This window comes from Macaca mulatta, chromosome X (assembly GCF_049350105.2).
Source record: "Macaca mulatta isolate MMU2019108-1 chromosome X, T2T-MMU8v2.0, whole genome shotgun sequence".
Taxonomy (NCBI): Eukaryota; Metazoa; Chordata; class Mammalia; order Primates; family Cercopithecidae; genus Macaca; species Macaca mulatta.
Genome location: NC_133426.1, coordinates 55,786,914 through 55,802,311, shown reverse-complemented (window position 1 = coordinate 55,802,311; position 15,398 = coordinate 55,786,914). Strand labels below are relative to the sequence as shown.

Here is a 15,398-nt window from a genome sequence, read left to right as displayed (position 1 = left end):
TTACTATATCAGTGCAATTATGAGGGACCTGGCATAGTGCCTAACACACTGTGGTTGGCACTTGAACTGGTATATACCAGTTTCCTAAGTCAATCTAATGAAATCAGCAACCTCTCTTCATCTCACTCCTAGTGGGTCTTAACCTTGACACTACCTCCCTGCTTTGAAGGACAATAAAACTGGGGCAGCAAATATATTTTAAAAATAAATAAATGCTGCTTAGTGAGATCACTTGGACAGATTTCTTGCCTAATTCTGAAAATTATTTACTAATAAATAATATCTTTCCCTTATCATTGAAAATGTGTTTAAAAGAGTGTTTTGTCAAAGCAAATGACAAAATTTTACTTTGAAAACTTCTGCTGACCTTTTATTCCTGAAAAAAATGGTACAAATTAACCTATACCTCTACAAAATAAGTTTGCAAAGCATGTCAAGCATTTGGTGCAGCGCTTTTTCTGTTTCTTACCAGGTCCCGTTGATCCTCCTGTACCAGATCCATTTTGTGTACCAAGCAAAATATTTTGGCATCTGGAGAGTTCTGCAGAATGGCCTCCAGGCATGATTGGTAATAGTGCATGTCCTTTTCCAGTTCGCGGCTCTCCACATCAAAGACATAAATCAGAACCTCCACATTTCGGAAGATGTTGTCCCGTTGGCTAGTAAAATAATTTTCCATGAAGGTGTCTTGCCTGGTAGAAAAAAAATATATAGTAAGCAAATCCGCAGTTCAATCACTCCTCCTTATGACCTATTTTTGTTGGCTTGATCAATGTGAAAGATAACCTTAAGGCTTCAATCTAAAGGGCAAATCATAACAAATAAGTCTGGCCTTACCTTCTTACCTCTTGAGGCACAACTTGAGCCAACAAAAGAAGTTTGCAAAGCATGTCAACCATTTGGTGCAGCCCCTTTTCTGTTTCTTACCAGGTCCCACTGATTCTCCTGTACCAGATCCATTTCTCTGCCCCTCTCCTTATATTCTAAACACACTGACTTTTTCTCAATTCCTCAAGTGACACATGGTTTATCCACTATGTAGCCTTTACACATGCTGTTCACTCTGTCTCAGATGCTACCCCCCACCTCTTCATCTAGTTAACCCCTGCTTGTCTCTTTAGATTTCAGTTCAATCCATATTTCCTCACAGAAACTGCCCATGGCCTCCTGACAGGTCAATCCACTAAGCATAGGCTCTTATATCAATACATTCCTCTTACTTCTAACACTTACCACAAGTTATTACACTTGTTTGTGAGAGTTTTTCATTAATACCATTCACTTCCCTAGACAGCAAGTTCCATGTATGTTACTATTCTTCATTGTTTCCCAGCTTCTAACAGTGTTAAGTACTCAATGAAAATTTGCTGAATGAATAACTCAACAGTCAAATATTCTAAACTACATAAAAATTACTCCAATGGTAACTTTTTTTTTTTTTTTTGAGATGGAGTCTCGCTCTGTCGCCCAGGCTGGAGTGCAGTGGCCAGATCTCAGCTCACTGCAAGCTCCACCTCCCGGGTTTACGCCATTCTCCTGCCTCAGCCTCCCGAGTAACTGGGACTACAGGCGCCCGCCACCTCGCCCAGCTAGTTTTTTTGTATTTTTTTGTAGATGTTGCTCTCTGCTCCTTAGGCTAAGTGCTGCTTTCCAGGAAGCTCTCAATTACCACTTGGCCAGCAGAAAACAGTAGCATCCGGTAGTAGGAGAAAAAAATCAGCAACCTAGGTTCTAGTCCTGCACTTTGCTATTAATTAGCTGTGTGAACTCAGCAGAATCATAATCTCCCCAGGCCTCAGCTGCCTTATCTGTAAAAACGAAGATCATCACATCTTAGTGCCTAAAAGCAAGGGACTTGGGACTAATGTCTTAACACGGATTCGAAAATTAGAACCAATGATAATGAGGAAGGATTTGTATGGAGATAGGTGCTAGGATGTTAAGTGATCCATCTGCTATCAGGAATGGAGTCATTTTCTTATAGAGTATTTAGCTATTGCATTATTCTTTCAACACATATTCACTGAGCACCCACTCTATGGCTGGCTCTATGCTAAGAGCTGGGATACACTGAGCTAACAATATCTATGCATTTTGTGAGGCACTCTGCTATGCAACTTTGTATAAATTATCTTAATCATCAAAACAACCCTATGAGCTGGTACCATTGCCTTCACTACTGTACAGATGAAGAAACTGTGGCTCAGAGAGTTTAAATGATTTACCCAAGATAACACAGTTAACAGAGCTGAGGTGCAAACCCCAATCTGACTCCAAAACCTATGCTCCTATCCACTGTGCAATGAACACTGCTCCTTCAGCACAGAGATGCAATGGCCATAGGGTAGGGAGCAACATCAGCATACATCCATAGTGTGTGTACATTTGTGATGGAATATGTGGTGAATACTTTGCTCATAAGAGGAAGAGCTAACTCCTACTCTTCCAAAAAGTAGGTCACTTAGCTAGAGAATGTGTGCTCAGTGTCTGATCTACAGTATTGAGACTGCCTGGAGAAAATTATTGATGTTTTATTACTAAGAACAAAGTAGTATGGTATGACAGCTAAGAGCTCAGCACTGGTGTCAGGATGTCTGAGACAGAAACCTAATTTATTCCTCCACAAAAGGGGATAATCTATCCCAAACTACAGATACCTAGATAGAGCTTGGATTAGTGCTATTTAAACATGTCACATACAGAGGGCATTTTCACAATTCCATAAAAGTCAGAGATGTTTATTGACTCAAGTGTCAATTTTGAACTAATTTCTATCTAATCTATTACAAATGATAGTTACTCTAGGTGTATTCACCATGCTGATATGCTAGATGCCATGATTACTGACATCAACTTCACAAACAAGTAAGCAGATGGTACTTACCCACCACAATCCCACAGGTTCAACACCAGGTTTCCCAGAAATCGAACATGAGAATGTTCTACATCAACTGGAAGACAAATATGACAGATCTAGTAATTATAGCAGGTGAAGTGAAATTCAAAATAAGCAAAGCACTAACCCATGAAATTTAGAAGGACCAAAGTGGAGTGAAATGCTCAAAGCCACAACAAGAAGGTGATTTTCAGCTGAGTAGTGTGGTTTAGTGGCAAGGTGGGCACCTAAACTACCCTGAGCTACAGAATTGGCTCTCATGTAAGTCATTTTACTTTTTAGTAGTTTAATACCTAGAGCAGAAACAATCTCCAATTACAATACTTATGTTAAAATTTCAACATGTAATAGATATATACCATTTAATCAGTCTTCCCTGTCCCACCTGCCCCCACCAACCTCACAAACACACACAAATTTAAAAAAAAGTAACAAAAAACAAACATAACACATAACCAAATGAACTCCTGCTATTGATTTCCTTTCCAGTTAATGACCCTAACTTTTTCCCACTTTTGACTCTTCTATCCACATTCAATACATTGCTAGTCCTTTGTAATCTCTCTTAATTCCATTCCTTATTTTATAACCCACCACAAACACTAAGGAAGCCCCTTATCATCTGTCTACACTACTACAATAGCTCCATAACTGACCTCCCCACCAAAAAGCCTTACTCACTTTTACTTCATCCTACAGGCTACTCTCAGGCTCATCTTCTTAACACTACTTTGAACATGTCACTCCCCATTCAAAACACTTTCAATGGCTCCTCCATGCCTATGGGGAGGCATTCAAGGTCCTTCACAATTTGGCTTCCAGTCTACCTATACATTCCCCAATGATCCACATTAATAAAGCCTTTCACTCCAGCCCAATTTGGTTTATTCACAGTCCTCCCAAACCCCACTACCTCCCCAACCCCCAAAATACTTTACACCAGGGGTCGCAAACTTGCTAACAGGGGCCAGGCCAGTAAACATATATGAGCAAAGTTGGCCACATATGGAGGGTAAACATCTACCCAATGGGATAGTAGAGTGAGCAGCAGTTACTCAGCTCTGGTTCCTTTGCCATGCAGGAATGGGGGCTCTGGGTTACCAGACCTTTAAGTTTTTCAGCAGTAGTGGGAAATCCATATTTTTATGAAAACTTTTACATGTTGATAACTAATTGCCATTTTTAGAAAACATCACATGGGCCAAACAAAACACATCTACAGGTCTTATCCAGGATACAGGCTGCCTGTTTGCGACCTCTGAGTTACACTTCCCTCCCCTCTATTCTTCACCTACTCTGTTCATCTGCCTGGAAAGCCCTCCCCATCTTTCTTTCAAACTATATTCATCTTTTAAGAGCCAGCCTAAATCCCACCTCCTCTAAAAGCCCTGCCTGGCTACCCCCACTTACCGTCATCTCTCCCTCTGAATTCATTCAAACATTTATTAAGCATCTACTCTCTGCCAGGCACTAAAAATCCCAAGGAGTAATAATGAAAGATTTTATCCTGAAAATTTATCAAAGTCTAGGAATTATAATCTATACAATTTGTGATAATCAATCACACAGTGATATTTCTCCTATGACTATCTCAAAGCTGTTGCTTAAATTGACTGCTATCTAACTTTTGTGCAATTTTATCTTCTTATAAACTACATTGTAAGCAGCAGAGCATTATTTTAAAAAGCACGGGCTTTGGAGTCGAACAAATCTTCATTCAAATATCATGGCTCTACCTCTCTGTGTGACCTTGGGCAAGTCACTTAAGCTCTGAGTATTAGTTTCCTCTTCTATTAAAAAAGAAAGTGGGCAGGGGGGCGCGGGGCATAGCATTGACCTCACAGGATTACTATGAGGATTCAATGAATTATCATACATAAAGTGCCTGGCACGTAGTAGGTGCTCAAACTACTTCCCTTCTCCCCTTTACTTCCCCCTCCTTGGAAAAGGAATCATATCTTACATGTCTTTGTATTTCCAACAGAGTCTACGAGAGAGTAGGTGCTCAAACTGCTATTAATTTGAAGACTATGTATACGGTCTAGTACTAAAAAAAAATGGAAAGAAGTGCTACTGAGAAAGGGAAAGACAATAACAAAAGAAGTGACAGGATTCAGTGACTGTTTAGACATGGGGCACATGGGATAGAAATCAGGTTTCTACTCCCATATCATAGAAATTATTCTCATCAAGTGACCAATGGCCCCATAACCAAATCCAATGGACCTTTTAGTCCTTGTCTTACTTTCTGCAGCATGACACTGTTGACTACTCTCTTCTCAAAAAATTCTCTTCTCTTGGTCTCTGATATCATATCTACAACTTCTCTGGCAGATCCTCCCTTACAATTCCTATTCTTCTTTCTGTCCCTTAAATGTTGGGAGTTCTTCAGGACTCCATCCTTGGCCACCTTCCCCAAGGCAAGCTAGTCTATTCATATTATTTTATTTGCCATTTAGACACTGATGACTCAGAAACAGGTATCTCTAGGACAGATTTCTCTCCTACCTTTCTGACATATATTACAAATCTCCATTTGAATAAACCACAAGTATCCCAAACTCAACGTATCCAAGTATATGTAGCTCATCATCTCCCCTTTCTTCCTACAAATCTATTCCTCTTTCAGTCTTCTCTATCTCAGTGAATTCAACCAGTTGCCTAAGCCAAAACCTCAGTTTCATCCTTCAGTCCACTTTTTTCCTCATCATTCTCCCTAAATCTACCAGGAAGTCTGGCTGACTCTATCTCTTAAATAGATCTCAAATCCATTTGCTTCTCGCCATATCCACTATCATCACCCTAGCCCAAACTAAGCCCCCATCATCTCTCACCTGGTCTACTAAAATAGTTTCCTAACTTATCAACCTCTTTCTAACCTTGCCTCCCTCCAATCTATCCTCCATATTACAGATAGAGTGATCTCTCTCCAAAATGCAGATTTTCATTCTTCTTTAAACAGAAAAAAACCATGTCTCTCTGCATATGCACAATTGTATACACCCAGAAAAGAAAGGGCCAGAAGGATAACCTCAAAACTACTAATTGTGGTTGTCCCTAGGAAGCAGGCCTGAGAGGGAGAAAAGAGGCTTTTCACACGTCTGTAATGTTTGAATTTTTCACAAGTACTACTTTTGTAATTAAAACTGAAAATTAAAAATATAAAATATAAATCTGCTCATGTTGCTTTTTTTTTTTTTTTTTTTAACATTTTCCCTAATCCCCGGGACCTGTAAAATATCGCTCTTCTGTTTAAAACTCTCTCTACCCTCAGGTCCTACTACCTAACTTGGCTTACAAGACATTTTATGATCTAACCACCCACTTCCTGCTTCCCTCTTTAGTCTCATATCTTCCATATATGGCTTTCTGGCTCTCCTAGTCTTCCTACCCTATTATCACAAGAACAACTAAAAAGAACCAAGAACAGAGCTTTGGGGAATGACACACACTTACGGGGCAGAAAGAAGAAAATACTATGATAAAGATTTTTTTTAAAGAGAGATGGGATGGTTAAAGATAATGGAAGAAAACCAGGGTAACAGAGCATTAAATAAAAGCCAAGGGAACAGAGAATTTTGAGAAGGTAGGAAATCTTGGAGCCGTCAACAGTGTTTGAGACTAAAATACTTCATAATTATTTTTATTGACAAGTTTACTGTTCCAACAAATACATTTTAGCAGCCCCCTAATAAATTAATAATATCACAATCATGTACTCTTACTTCAAATTTCAAAACACAGTAGGCTCTAAGTTTAACAAAATAAAACTGGACTATTTTCAGCAATGAGAAACTAGAAAAACACTAAAACATTAAAATCAATGTAATATTTTAAAAGTACTCTTACTACTTTTAAAGAAAATCAGCAACTACATAAAGAGGACTATCAAGTAAAAAGTAATGCACTATATATGTATTTTGAACTTGTCTATAAGTTTAGCAGTAGAACCCAGGTATTTCTTTAGCAATGACAAACTAGCTAATGATGATATCCTAAAACATAGTATTTTAAAGTATAATTTCACTACCTGTAAGGAGATACAGTGATTACTAACAAAGTATTAGTAATAAAGGTTCTGCTTGAGATATTCTAAGGACAAGAGCTCTGTCCTGTTCTCTGTGCCTCCTACATAAAAAGTTCCAGAAAAGCACTTGCTAAATAAATGGTTTGCCTTAATGTATAGGGTTCATATAATTCGCAAAATTCTGTTCACAATAAGGCTGCTAGGTTATATCAAAACTATTTCAAGCAGTTTGAATAGCTCTGAAATGTTGGTTGCAAGACTGTTCTCTGGATTCAGGGTAATAAGTCAACTCTGATCAGCTATATAAAAACAGCAACAGCAACTGGACTAGAAAAAGGTGCTTCAACAAAGTGTGCAGAATTTAAAACAGAAATAAAAATACGTCTGCCAGGAATTGTTAGGAGAGGGTAAGCTAGATAGAATGTGGCATAAGGAATAAGGGAAGAGCATAGATTGACATTCCAGCTCTGATACTTCCTAGCTTAGTGATATTAACTTCTAAGTTGTACCTCCTTCTTTATTCCCTATAAAAATGAAGTTAAGATGAGAACTAAAGTAAATAAAACAGTACACAAAAGCCTGACAAATAACAGTTGTTCAGTAACCATTAGCTTCCTCTAATCTACTGAAACCATAAGGGTAATTAGGCCCAAATATTTAACTTGAAAGAAAAAAAAAAGTTTTAATCTATCAAATCAAGACAGAGAGAAGTTTGGACAGGTAGACTTTCCAGAGGCCAGAGCTACAGATGTCAATTATAGAGGCATGACAGGCCATGGGACATTATCCTGACCAAAACTTTCGACCAATGACTTAGATGAAAACTAGAGGAGATATTCATCAAATGTACAAACTCCATGGAGTTAGGAAATATAGCTAATATATCAGATAAGAGAATAAGTAGCTAAAATGAAAATAGGATCCAATCCCTTTTTTCATGGATGAGAAAAAAGGGATTGGACTTGTTCTGAATTTCAGTTAACAAACAAAGGGTACAGGAACATATCATGGGCTAAAACAAACAAAACTAAATAATTTAATAGAAGAAAGCATTTATTCTTTGGTTTAAAATATTAATTGCCCAAAAGCCAGAAGGGTATGTGTTTTAATAACAACATATTTGAAAGGGAATTTGAATATATTTGAAAGGGTTTTTTGGTAAGACTCCTCATAACAAAACTTACTCCAGAAAAGGAGGATACATGTTAGACTGTGCTAACAGCAATGTAATGTCCAGAATAACAGATGTGATAGGCCCACTCCGCCCTGATCAGACTCCACCTGCATCCAAGTCTCAGTACCATAAGAAAAATGTAGACAAGTTTGAACAAGTCCTTAAAAATGTTTCAAAATATGTCAAATGAGAAATAGATGGAAGAGCTGGACATTTTTAACTTAAGGAAGACATGATTTGTGAAGCAAGATGGCCAGGCATGGTGGCTCACACCTGTAGTCCCAGCACTTTGGGAGGCCAAGGCGGGAGGATCACCTGAGGTCAGGAGTTCGAGACTAGCTTGGCCAACATGGTGAAACCCCATCTCTACTAAAAATAAAAAAAATTAGCTGGATGTGGTGGTACACACCTGTAGTCCCAGCTACTTGGGAGGCTGATTCAGGAGAATCCCTTGAACCAGGAGGAGGCTGCAGTGAGCTGAGATCATGCCACTGCACTCCAGCCTGGATGATAGAGCAAGACTCTGTCTCCAAAAAGAAAAAAAAAAAAAAAAAAAGATTTGTGAGGCAAGAGATGGCTTGGACAAACTGAGACAATGACTATCCTCAAATTTTTGCAGAGGCTTAAGAGAACAGAAAGAGAACAAGCTAACAGAAAAAAAAAAGAAAGAGGCCAGGCATGGTGGCTCACACCTGTAATCCCAGCACTTTGAGAAGCAGAGGCAAGCAGATCACTTGAGGTCAGGAGTTAGAGATCAGCCTGGCCAACACGGTGAAACCTTGTCTCTGGTAAAAATATAAAATTAGCTGGGCGTGGTTGTGGGTGCCTGTAATTCCAGCTACTCGTGAGGCTGAGGCACAAGAATCACTTGAACCCAGGAGGTAAGACTGCACCACTGCACTCCAGACTGGGCAAGAGAGTGCAAGACTCCATCTTAAACAACAACAAAAAATACATTCAAGAAACAGCTTTCTAGTCATCAAAGCTGCCCCAATTATGAGAGTCTACACTTACACTCCAAGCACCATAAGAACAGAAATGAGGTTTCCTTCTCTTTTATTTCCTAGGGTCTGAAACATACTGTGTTTTTAAAATGCTGTTGTTTTTGAAACTTCAGGAACTGTATAGAGTAGTGGGTGGCCTGTCCCTAAAAATAAAGGACCAAGCAGAATCCAGAAATGCTTGAATGCTGCAGAAGGAAATGGCAGTACAACCCAGAGACAGAAGGGCTCTCCCAGGATCCTACATTCACTGTCCATGGCAGCCCAATTAGTACATACTAACACTCAAACTATAAAAGGCAACAACATATTCCCTAAATCAGAACCAAAACTCTAATGAGATCATCTATGTGTATCCAGGAAAAGAAGTAGCAGAGTACAGATCAAGTTAACCTCTTTCCTTCCCACCACCGTAATTTACCTTTTAACGAAGACAAGGTGTAACTACTGCTTTAAAAAATCTTAGGATATTTTACTGTTATGCTTGTTAATACCTATGAATTTCCCTTTGTATAAGAGTTAAAAACACTCTCCCCACAAGACGAACAAACAATGCTTGTTTAAGAAATAGCAGGATAAACAAAAAGTTGGATAAGGGCAATCCACTTCATAAACAACCTAGAAAGAAAAGAACCTCCCTGAAGAGAGCAAGCAGCAGTAACTGGAATTAGGCCATACCTCTTTGAGAACCAATGCAAAAAGGGTAAACATGCTCCATAACAAATCCCCCAACCTTTCTGCATCCCCAAGCTACTGCAAACAAGTGTGTTATGCAGATTATTAAGAGTTAAGATCACCTGACTTTACGATAAGATAAAACATCTTACTTGTTGCGCCAAGGCGACGTGTGTCTCTGGCAATATAATTTGCAAAGATAATAGACCTCATGCTGGTCTTACCAGATCCACTTTTACCCATCAACAGCACCTAAGGACAAAGTAGGGAAAAGAAAAGGAAAAAAGTTAGCAATCTAGAGCAAATCAAGTCTAAAGGGATCTATTTCTCTCCTGGATTTGATATTTTCCTGAACTGACAGTACCAACAACCTGGTGTGGATACTCACAACTAACTAAACTCTTCCCAACCAAGGGTGAATGCAGAGATACTTAGAATTCCAGAAGCCAGACACTTACCTGTCACAGGACACACATCCTTTAGGTGACAGAATTACAGTGACTCTATGCTATTAAGATGCACTGTTAATATGTTCAGAAACACATTAGAAAAATACCACGTTTAGAGGAAACTAAACCCTGTTCTATCATAACCCAATGTTTTGTTATCTGAATTACCTAGCAGAGGATTGCAATATAACTGAAAGTTCTTCCTCCTCCTGCTCAAGGTCAATCTTTCCACCTCTGCCTTTGATCTCATCCCTTCCACTTACCGCTATGCTCTTGTTCCATTTATTACTATCCCTCCTTTTTCTTTTCAAAAGCTTCCCATGGCCTGCAGGATGAAGTCCTCAGACTACATATAAGACCCTCCTTAATCTAGTCTATCTACTTCTCATCCCTCATCTCTTGTCCCTCTTGGCCTGAAAGTTTTAGCTTACAGCCACACTTAATTGAACTGCTGGTAGTCCCTCTGATTGCTCCCAACCCTCTGGAAGGTCCTGCATCTGTGCCATTGTTTCACACAGTACTATCTGCCGGTAAACTATCCATTCTCCTTCTTCCTTCAGCTAAATTGCAGTTACCCTTCAAGACTTGGTTCAGTAATCATTTTTGCAAGAAGATATTCTGAGTCCAATGCTCTAGGCTGACTTAAGTGTCTTACCTCTGTCCTTCCATGGCACTGTTATTTCATTGCAAAGACTATAATGCACTGCAGTTACTTATTTTGGGGGGGTCTGTCCCTCTCTCTCAGAAGACTCTGAGCTCTGCAAGGGGAGAGAGAGTCCCCTCATACCTCCAGTGCCTAACATACAACAGATGCTCCAAGTATGTACATCAAAAGGACAAGCAAGTTATCAAAACAAATATATAAAGCAAGAGAGTATCTGACAGTGAGAATTGTCCAAGGGCAAGGGTAGCCTCATGAAGGTAAGCAGCCTTCCTGTCAATGTCAGCATCTCACACAGAGAGCACTTGTCAAAGATGTTGTATACTCTTATACTAAAAGGAAATTTAGTAAAGTGACTTTTGAGAGTCCTTTCAAATCTAGAACTTACGAAATATACTTCCAATTACCTTGCTTTCCTTTTCTTTCTTTCTTTTTATTTTTTTTGAGACTAAGCTTCGCTCTATCATCCAGGCTGGAGTGCAGCGGCATGATCTCGGCTCACTGCAACCTCCGCCTCCCAGGTTCAAGTGATTCTCGTGCCTCAGCCACCCCACTTCAGCCATCCCATGCCTGGGATTCCAGGCATGCACCATCACGTCCAGCTAGTTTTTTTTGTATATTTAGTACAGACAGGGTTTTGCCATGTTGGCCAGGCTGATCTTGAACTCCTGGCCTCAAGCGATGCACCCGCCTCAGTCTCCCACAGTGCAGGGATTACAGGCATGAACCACCGTGCTCAGCCTTACCTTGCTTTTCAAATGAAGGGAATCTATATTCCACCTTCAATCCTAAGATATTTTATTAAATTTTTTAATTACAAATATAAGGAGTATTGATGAAATATACTACACTCAGGCTTGATTTCATCTAACAATTTTAGCTACATAACTTTATCTCACTAAGGAAATGTCACTGCTGAGCCAGTCTAAAGTTGCCACAAAAAGTTTGCTTTTGTTCTTTAAAATGTTAATTGAAAAACAATATATTTAGGAGGTACAACGCGATGTTTTGATACATGTATACAATGCAGAATGATTAAATCAAACTGATTTTTGTTCTTAATCATGTAGAAATTTCTGGTATTTTTAGGCATTCTCGATGAAAGCAACTTCAGACAGGCTCATCAAGAACACTCCCTTAGCAAACTGTAGTTACAGAACTGAATTATTAGATGAAGCTAAGGCAAAATATGGTACATTTCCTTCAGTTATTAATTTATACAATGTACCTCTTTTAATTGCCTATGAAAGACTTACCAAGGCTAATCATGTTAGGTACTGATCTAAGTGTTCTTCAGGCATTTACTAACTTAAACGTCACAACAATCCTATGATACAGTTAATATTATTACTACCATTTTACAAATTAGGAAACTGAAGCCCCAAAAGGTTAAGAAATTAGCTTGAGCTGCACTCTTAGCAATTCTGCCTAAATCCCAACGTAGGGCACAGTACTATGACAGCACAAAAGAAGGTGTGTCCAATTCCATCTGAAGAACTCACATAAGACCTTATAGTGGTAACATTTGAGTTAGATTAAAAATAAATGTGCAGACAAAGGCCTGTATGGTGTGTGGTATATGGCTTACACAAAGTGCAAATTAATTTGTAAATCTGGAGAACAATAAATTCTGTATGGCTGCGAAAGGGTGCGTAAGTGTGGCAGAGGGTTTGGTCAGGAACAGATTTTTAAAGGACCATGAAATCATTTGGATTTTATTCCACGGGCTTAAAGAAGTTACTAAAGGTTCTTAAGTATGTAGATGACTCAGTCAGATTTTCATATTAGAAAAATTAAACCAGATAGCATACAAGGGGAAGAGAGTCAGAGAGACCACATAGAAGGCTCCTGCAATAGTCCAGAAAAGATGGTGTATATATATCACAAACTTCCTGAATATCAACTTCTTACCTTTACCTTCATGGTTTTGGCGTATCTAACACGTCTTACCTTTTTCTTCATGGCTGTATTTGGTAGCACCCACCTGCAGATATAAACCAAAAAACAGTTTCTATGATCCAATTCCCTTAGAAATTGAAATTAATGAAATATAAATAAATACGGAGGTACAAAAGAGCATGTTTAGTACAACAGCTGAGTACAGCTGTGTGGGACATGAGATGAATAGAGGCCTCATTTTCCTAAATTATAAAACTGTGTGTATGCTCCCTATCTCCTAAGTAGAAGTTCAAGAGAGAACTCCTAGGAAGATGTATTTAGGAATACAAATCAGTCATTAAAATTCAAGATTCAATTTTTCATCATCTTAAATTAATCAAAACAATGCAGCTGCCTTAATCAAACAATATTTTCTATTTCTAAAAAATAGAGTATATTGATATCCTCTAATTGAGGACTGAATATTGAATATCCTCTATTTATAAAAAGCATTCAGCCTCCTAATTTTAAAAGCTGGAAGTATCTTTTTAGTCCTTCAGCTGTCCTTCCAAGCCCTATTTCACTCATCACAGGCACAAAGTAGACATAACATAAGTCTCAAATTCAGGTACAAATTGGCACAGAAAGCACCCTCAAGCCACTGGTCTCTGACCTGGAAATGCAAATCTTCTTCCTAGTCTTTCCATCCCCAACCTGGTGACAGCAAATCTCCTTTACTGATAATTCAAAGCAACTCAGAACTGCTTTAATTAGAACACTCCCCCAGCACCACCACCAGGAGTATCAGCCCCTTCCCAAGGGTTGTTTCTGCCCAGTTAGCACCAATTCGCTTTCCAGTTTATCCTATCGTCCAAAGCATAATACCAATCAACATTACTGGTAAATCAAAGCAATTTATCATGGGGGGGGTGGGGAGAAGTGTTCTAATTCACAATACTCTCTTCAATTTGAACACCCCCACTTCCAAGTTTGACATAATACCCTTCACCCACCCAAGCGATCCTTCCGGTTCCCCTAGTGGTGGATCCATTCTCGGCCCCACATTTTCTTTCTCCATCGTTTTCTCAGAGTCAGATTCTTCCATTGCGCAACAAGTCCTTTCCAGTCCCTTCTAAATCTTCAGTAGTCTTTAGGGTTTTTTGTTGTTTGTTTTCTTTTTCACCCCTCAACCGCGTATTCTCATCCCTATGGCCCTCAGGCTTGCTCTATTCTTGCCTCCGCCTTTGTCCACTGGGGGGCCGCTTTCCCCACGGTTACCTTTATCTCCCCAAACCTGGCCTCAAGGCACAGCCGAGCTGGCTAGCTCTAAGGCCAAGTGATTCCGTGGTACAAAGTAAGAGTTGGAGAATGACAGGAAAAGAGAGGTGGGTTGGGGTTCGTCCCGAGTTTGGGCCTCAGGCCCCAAGGTCTGGCAACCCAAAGGTAACTTCACCCGCAAAGAGGTGAGGACCGCGAAGGCGGAGGAGGCAGAAAGAGCTGACACGTGCCGTAGGCACTAAGCGGTGAAAGCCTGAGCTGGCTCGTTGCTTCCGAGCCCGGCCGCTCGGAGAGTCGGCCAGCGGAGGCGGTAGTTACGACCTAACCGCTCGCCCTTCAGGAACCCAGGTATCTCACCGCAGCCACCCCACTGCAGGCCAGGATCACGTGGGCATCTGCCGTAAACCCGGAGTCTGTCACGTGACTGACGCTACCAAAGGGATGGGTGGGCTGGGAAGAATACCATAGAGACTGCTCCGGGAAAGCCAGAGTGCCGTCTGTCATCGTCACGTGGCCTTGGCTCAGGCTACGCGCCTCGGGCGGGGTAGGGCGCCGGGAGCCTTCAGCCTGTTTCATGTGGGTGGGCCTGGCACCACTCAGCCGCTATGGAGAATTAAAGGAGCCGCTGGCAATTTCAGTGCCTCTGAGCTTCTCTCTTTTACTGCTGGTTACCGGTAATGGTTTTTGACGGGGAAGACTCAGCATTCTTTGCCTTCCCGCTTTTTATTAATTCTTGCAATCGAGTTTGTAATTAAATGATTAATACATCCAAAGCGCTAAGAACTGTCTTCCACATAGCAAGTGCTGTATAAATTATCGTTATTGCTGAAACCAGGGATTCATCAGGAATTTTAACACACGCATTCATCTTCCCACTTGTTTAAAACAGGAAGTACAGAAAATACCATAGTAAGAAGTCAATAAATAAAGTCTAGGGCAGGGGGTGGTGGTTCATGCCTTTAATCCCAGCACTTTGAGAGGCTGAGGAGGGAGGATCACTTGAGGCCAGGAGTTCAAGACCAACCTGGCCAACATAGCGAGACCCCATCTATAAATAAGTAAAGTCTAGAATTGATAACAGAAAGACTACTGGTAGGGGTATGCACACCAGGAAAAATGCCCAAAGGGGTTCAAAGATGTTGCTTTTGGAGAGTGGGGTAGGGGATAGGATGTGATATATCAGGGGACTATTATTTTTTATCTGAAGCCCTTCTGTGCTATATATGTTTCTATAATGTATAAATGATATATAATAAGATAATATGACAATTATATTTAATATAATTAATACTTAATATGTTATAGATGCTATTTTTAATACATATGTAGTTTGTTAATTATTTATAATTAATATATATG

At 39.8% G+C, this 15,398-nt stretch overlaps 1 protein-coding gene and 1 long non-coding RNA gene across 14 annotated transcripts in view; one reads left to right on the top strand and one right to left on the bottom strand.

Annotated features, from left to right (window-relative positions):
* RRAGB (Ras related GTP binding B) overlaps nt 1-14,436 on the bottom strand; it is a 38,742-nt gene extending 24,306 nt beyond the window's left edge. For 2 of the 13 annotated variants that reach the window (XM_077987744.1, XM_077987749.1), the window contains exons 1-5: nt 13,744-14,436; nt 9,926-10,025; nt 4,860-4,943; nt 2,885-2,951; nt 470-692 (exon numbers count right to left, since the gene is read on the bottom strand). In XM_077987744.1, coding sequence (XP_077843870.1) covers nt 470-692; nt 2,885-2,951; nt 4,860-4,943; nt 9,926-10,025; nt 13,744-13,866 — 597 coding nt within the window. In that variant the 5' untranslated portion in view covers nt 13,867-14,436. 13 annotated transcript variants of the gene reach the window in all.
* Nucleotides 8,618-11,353, top strand: LOC144338689 (uncharacterized). Its single transcript, XR_013412981.1, has 2 exons — nt 8,618-8,868; nt 9,165-11,353. It is a non-coding gene; the product is annotated as an uncharacterized LOC144338689 (long non-coding RNA).
* Nucleotides 14,437-15,398: the final 962 nt, after the last annotated feature.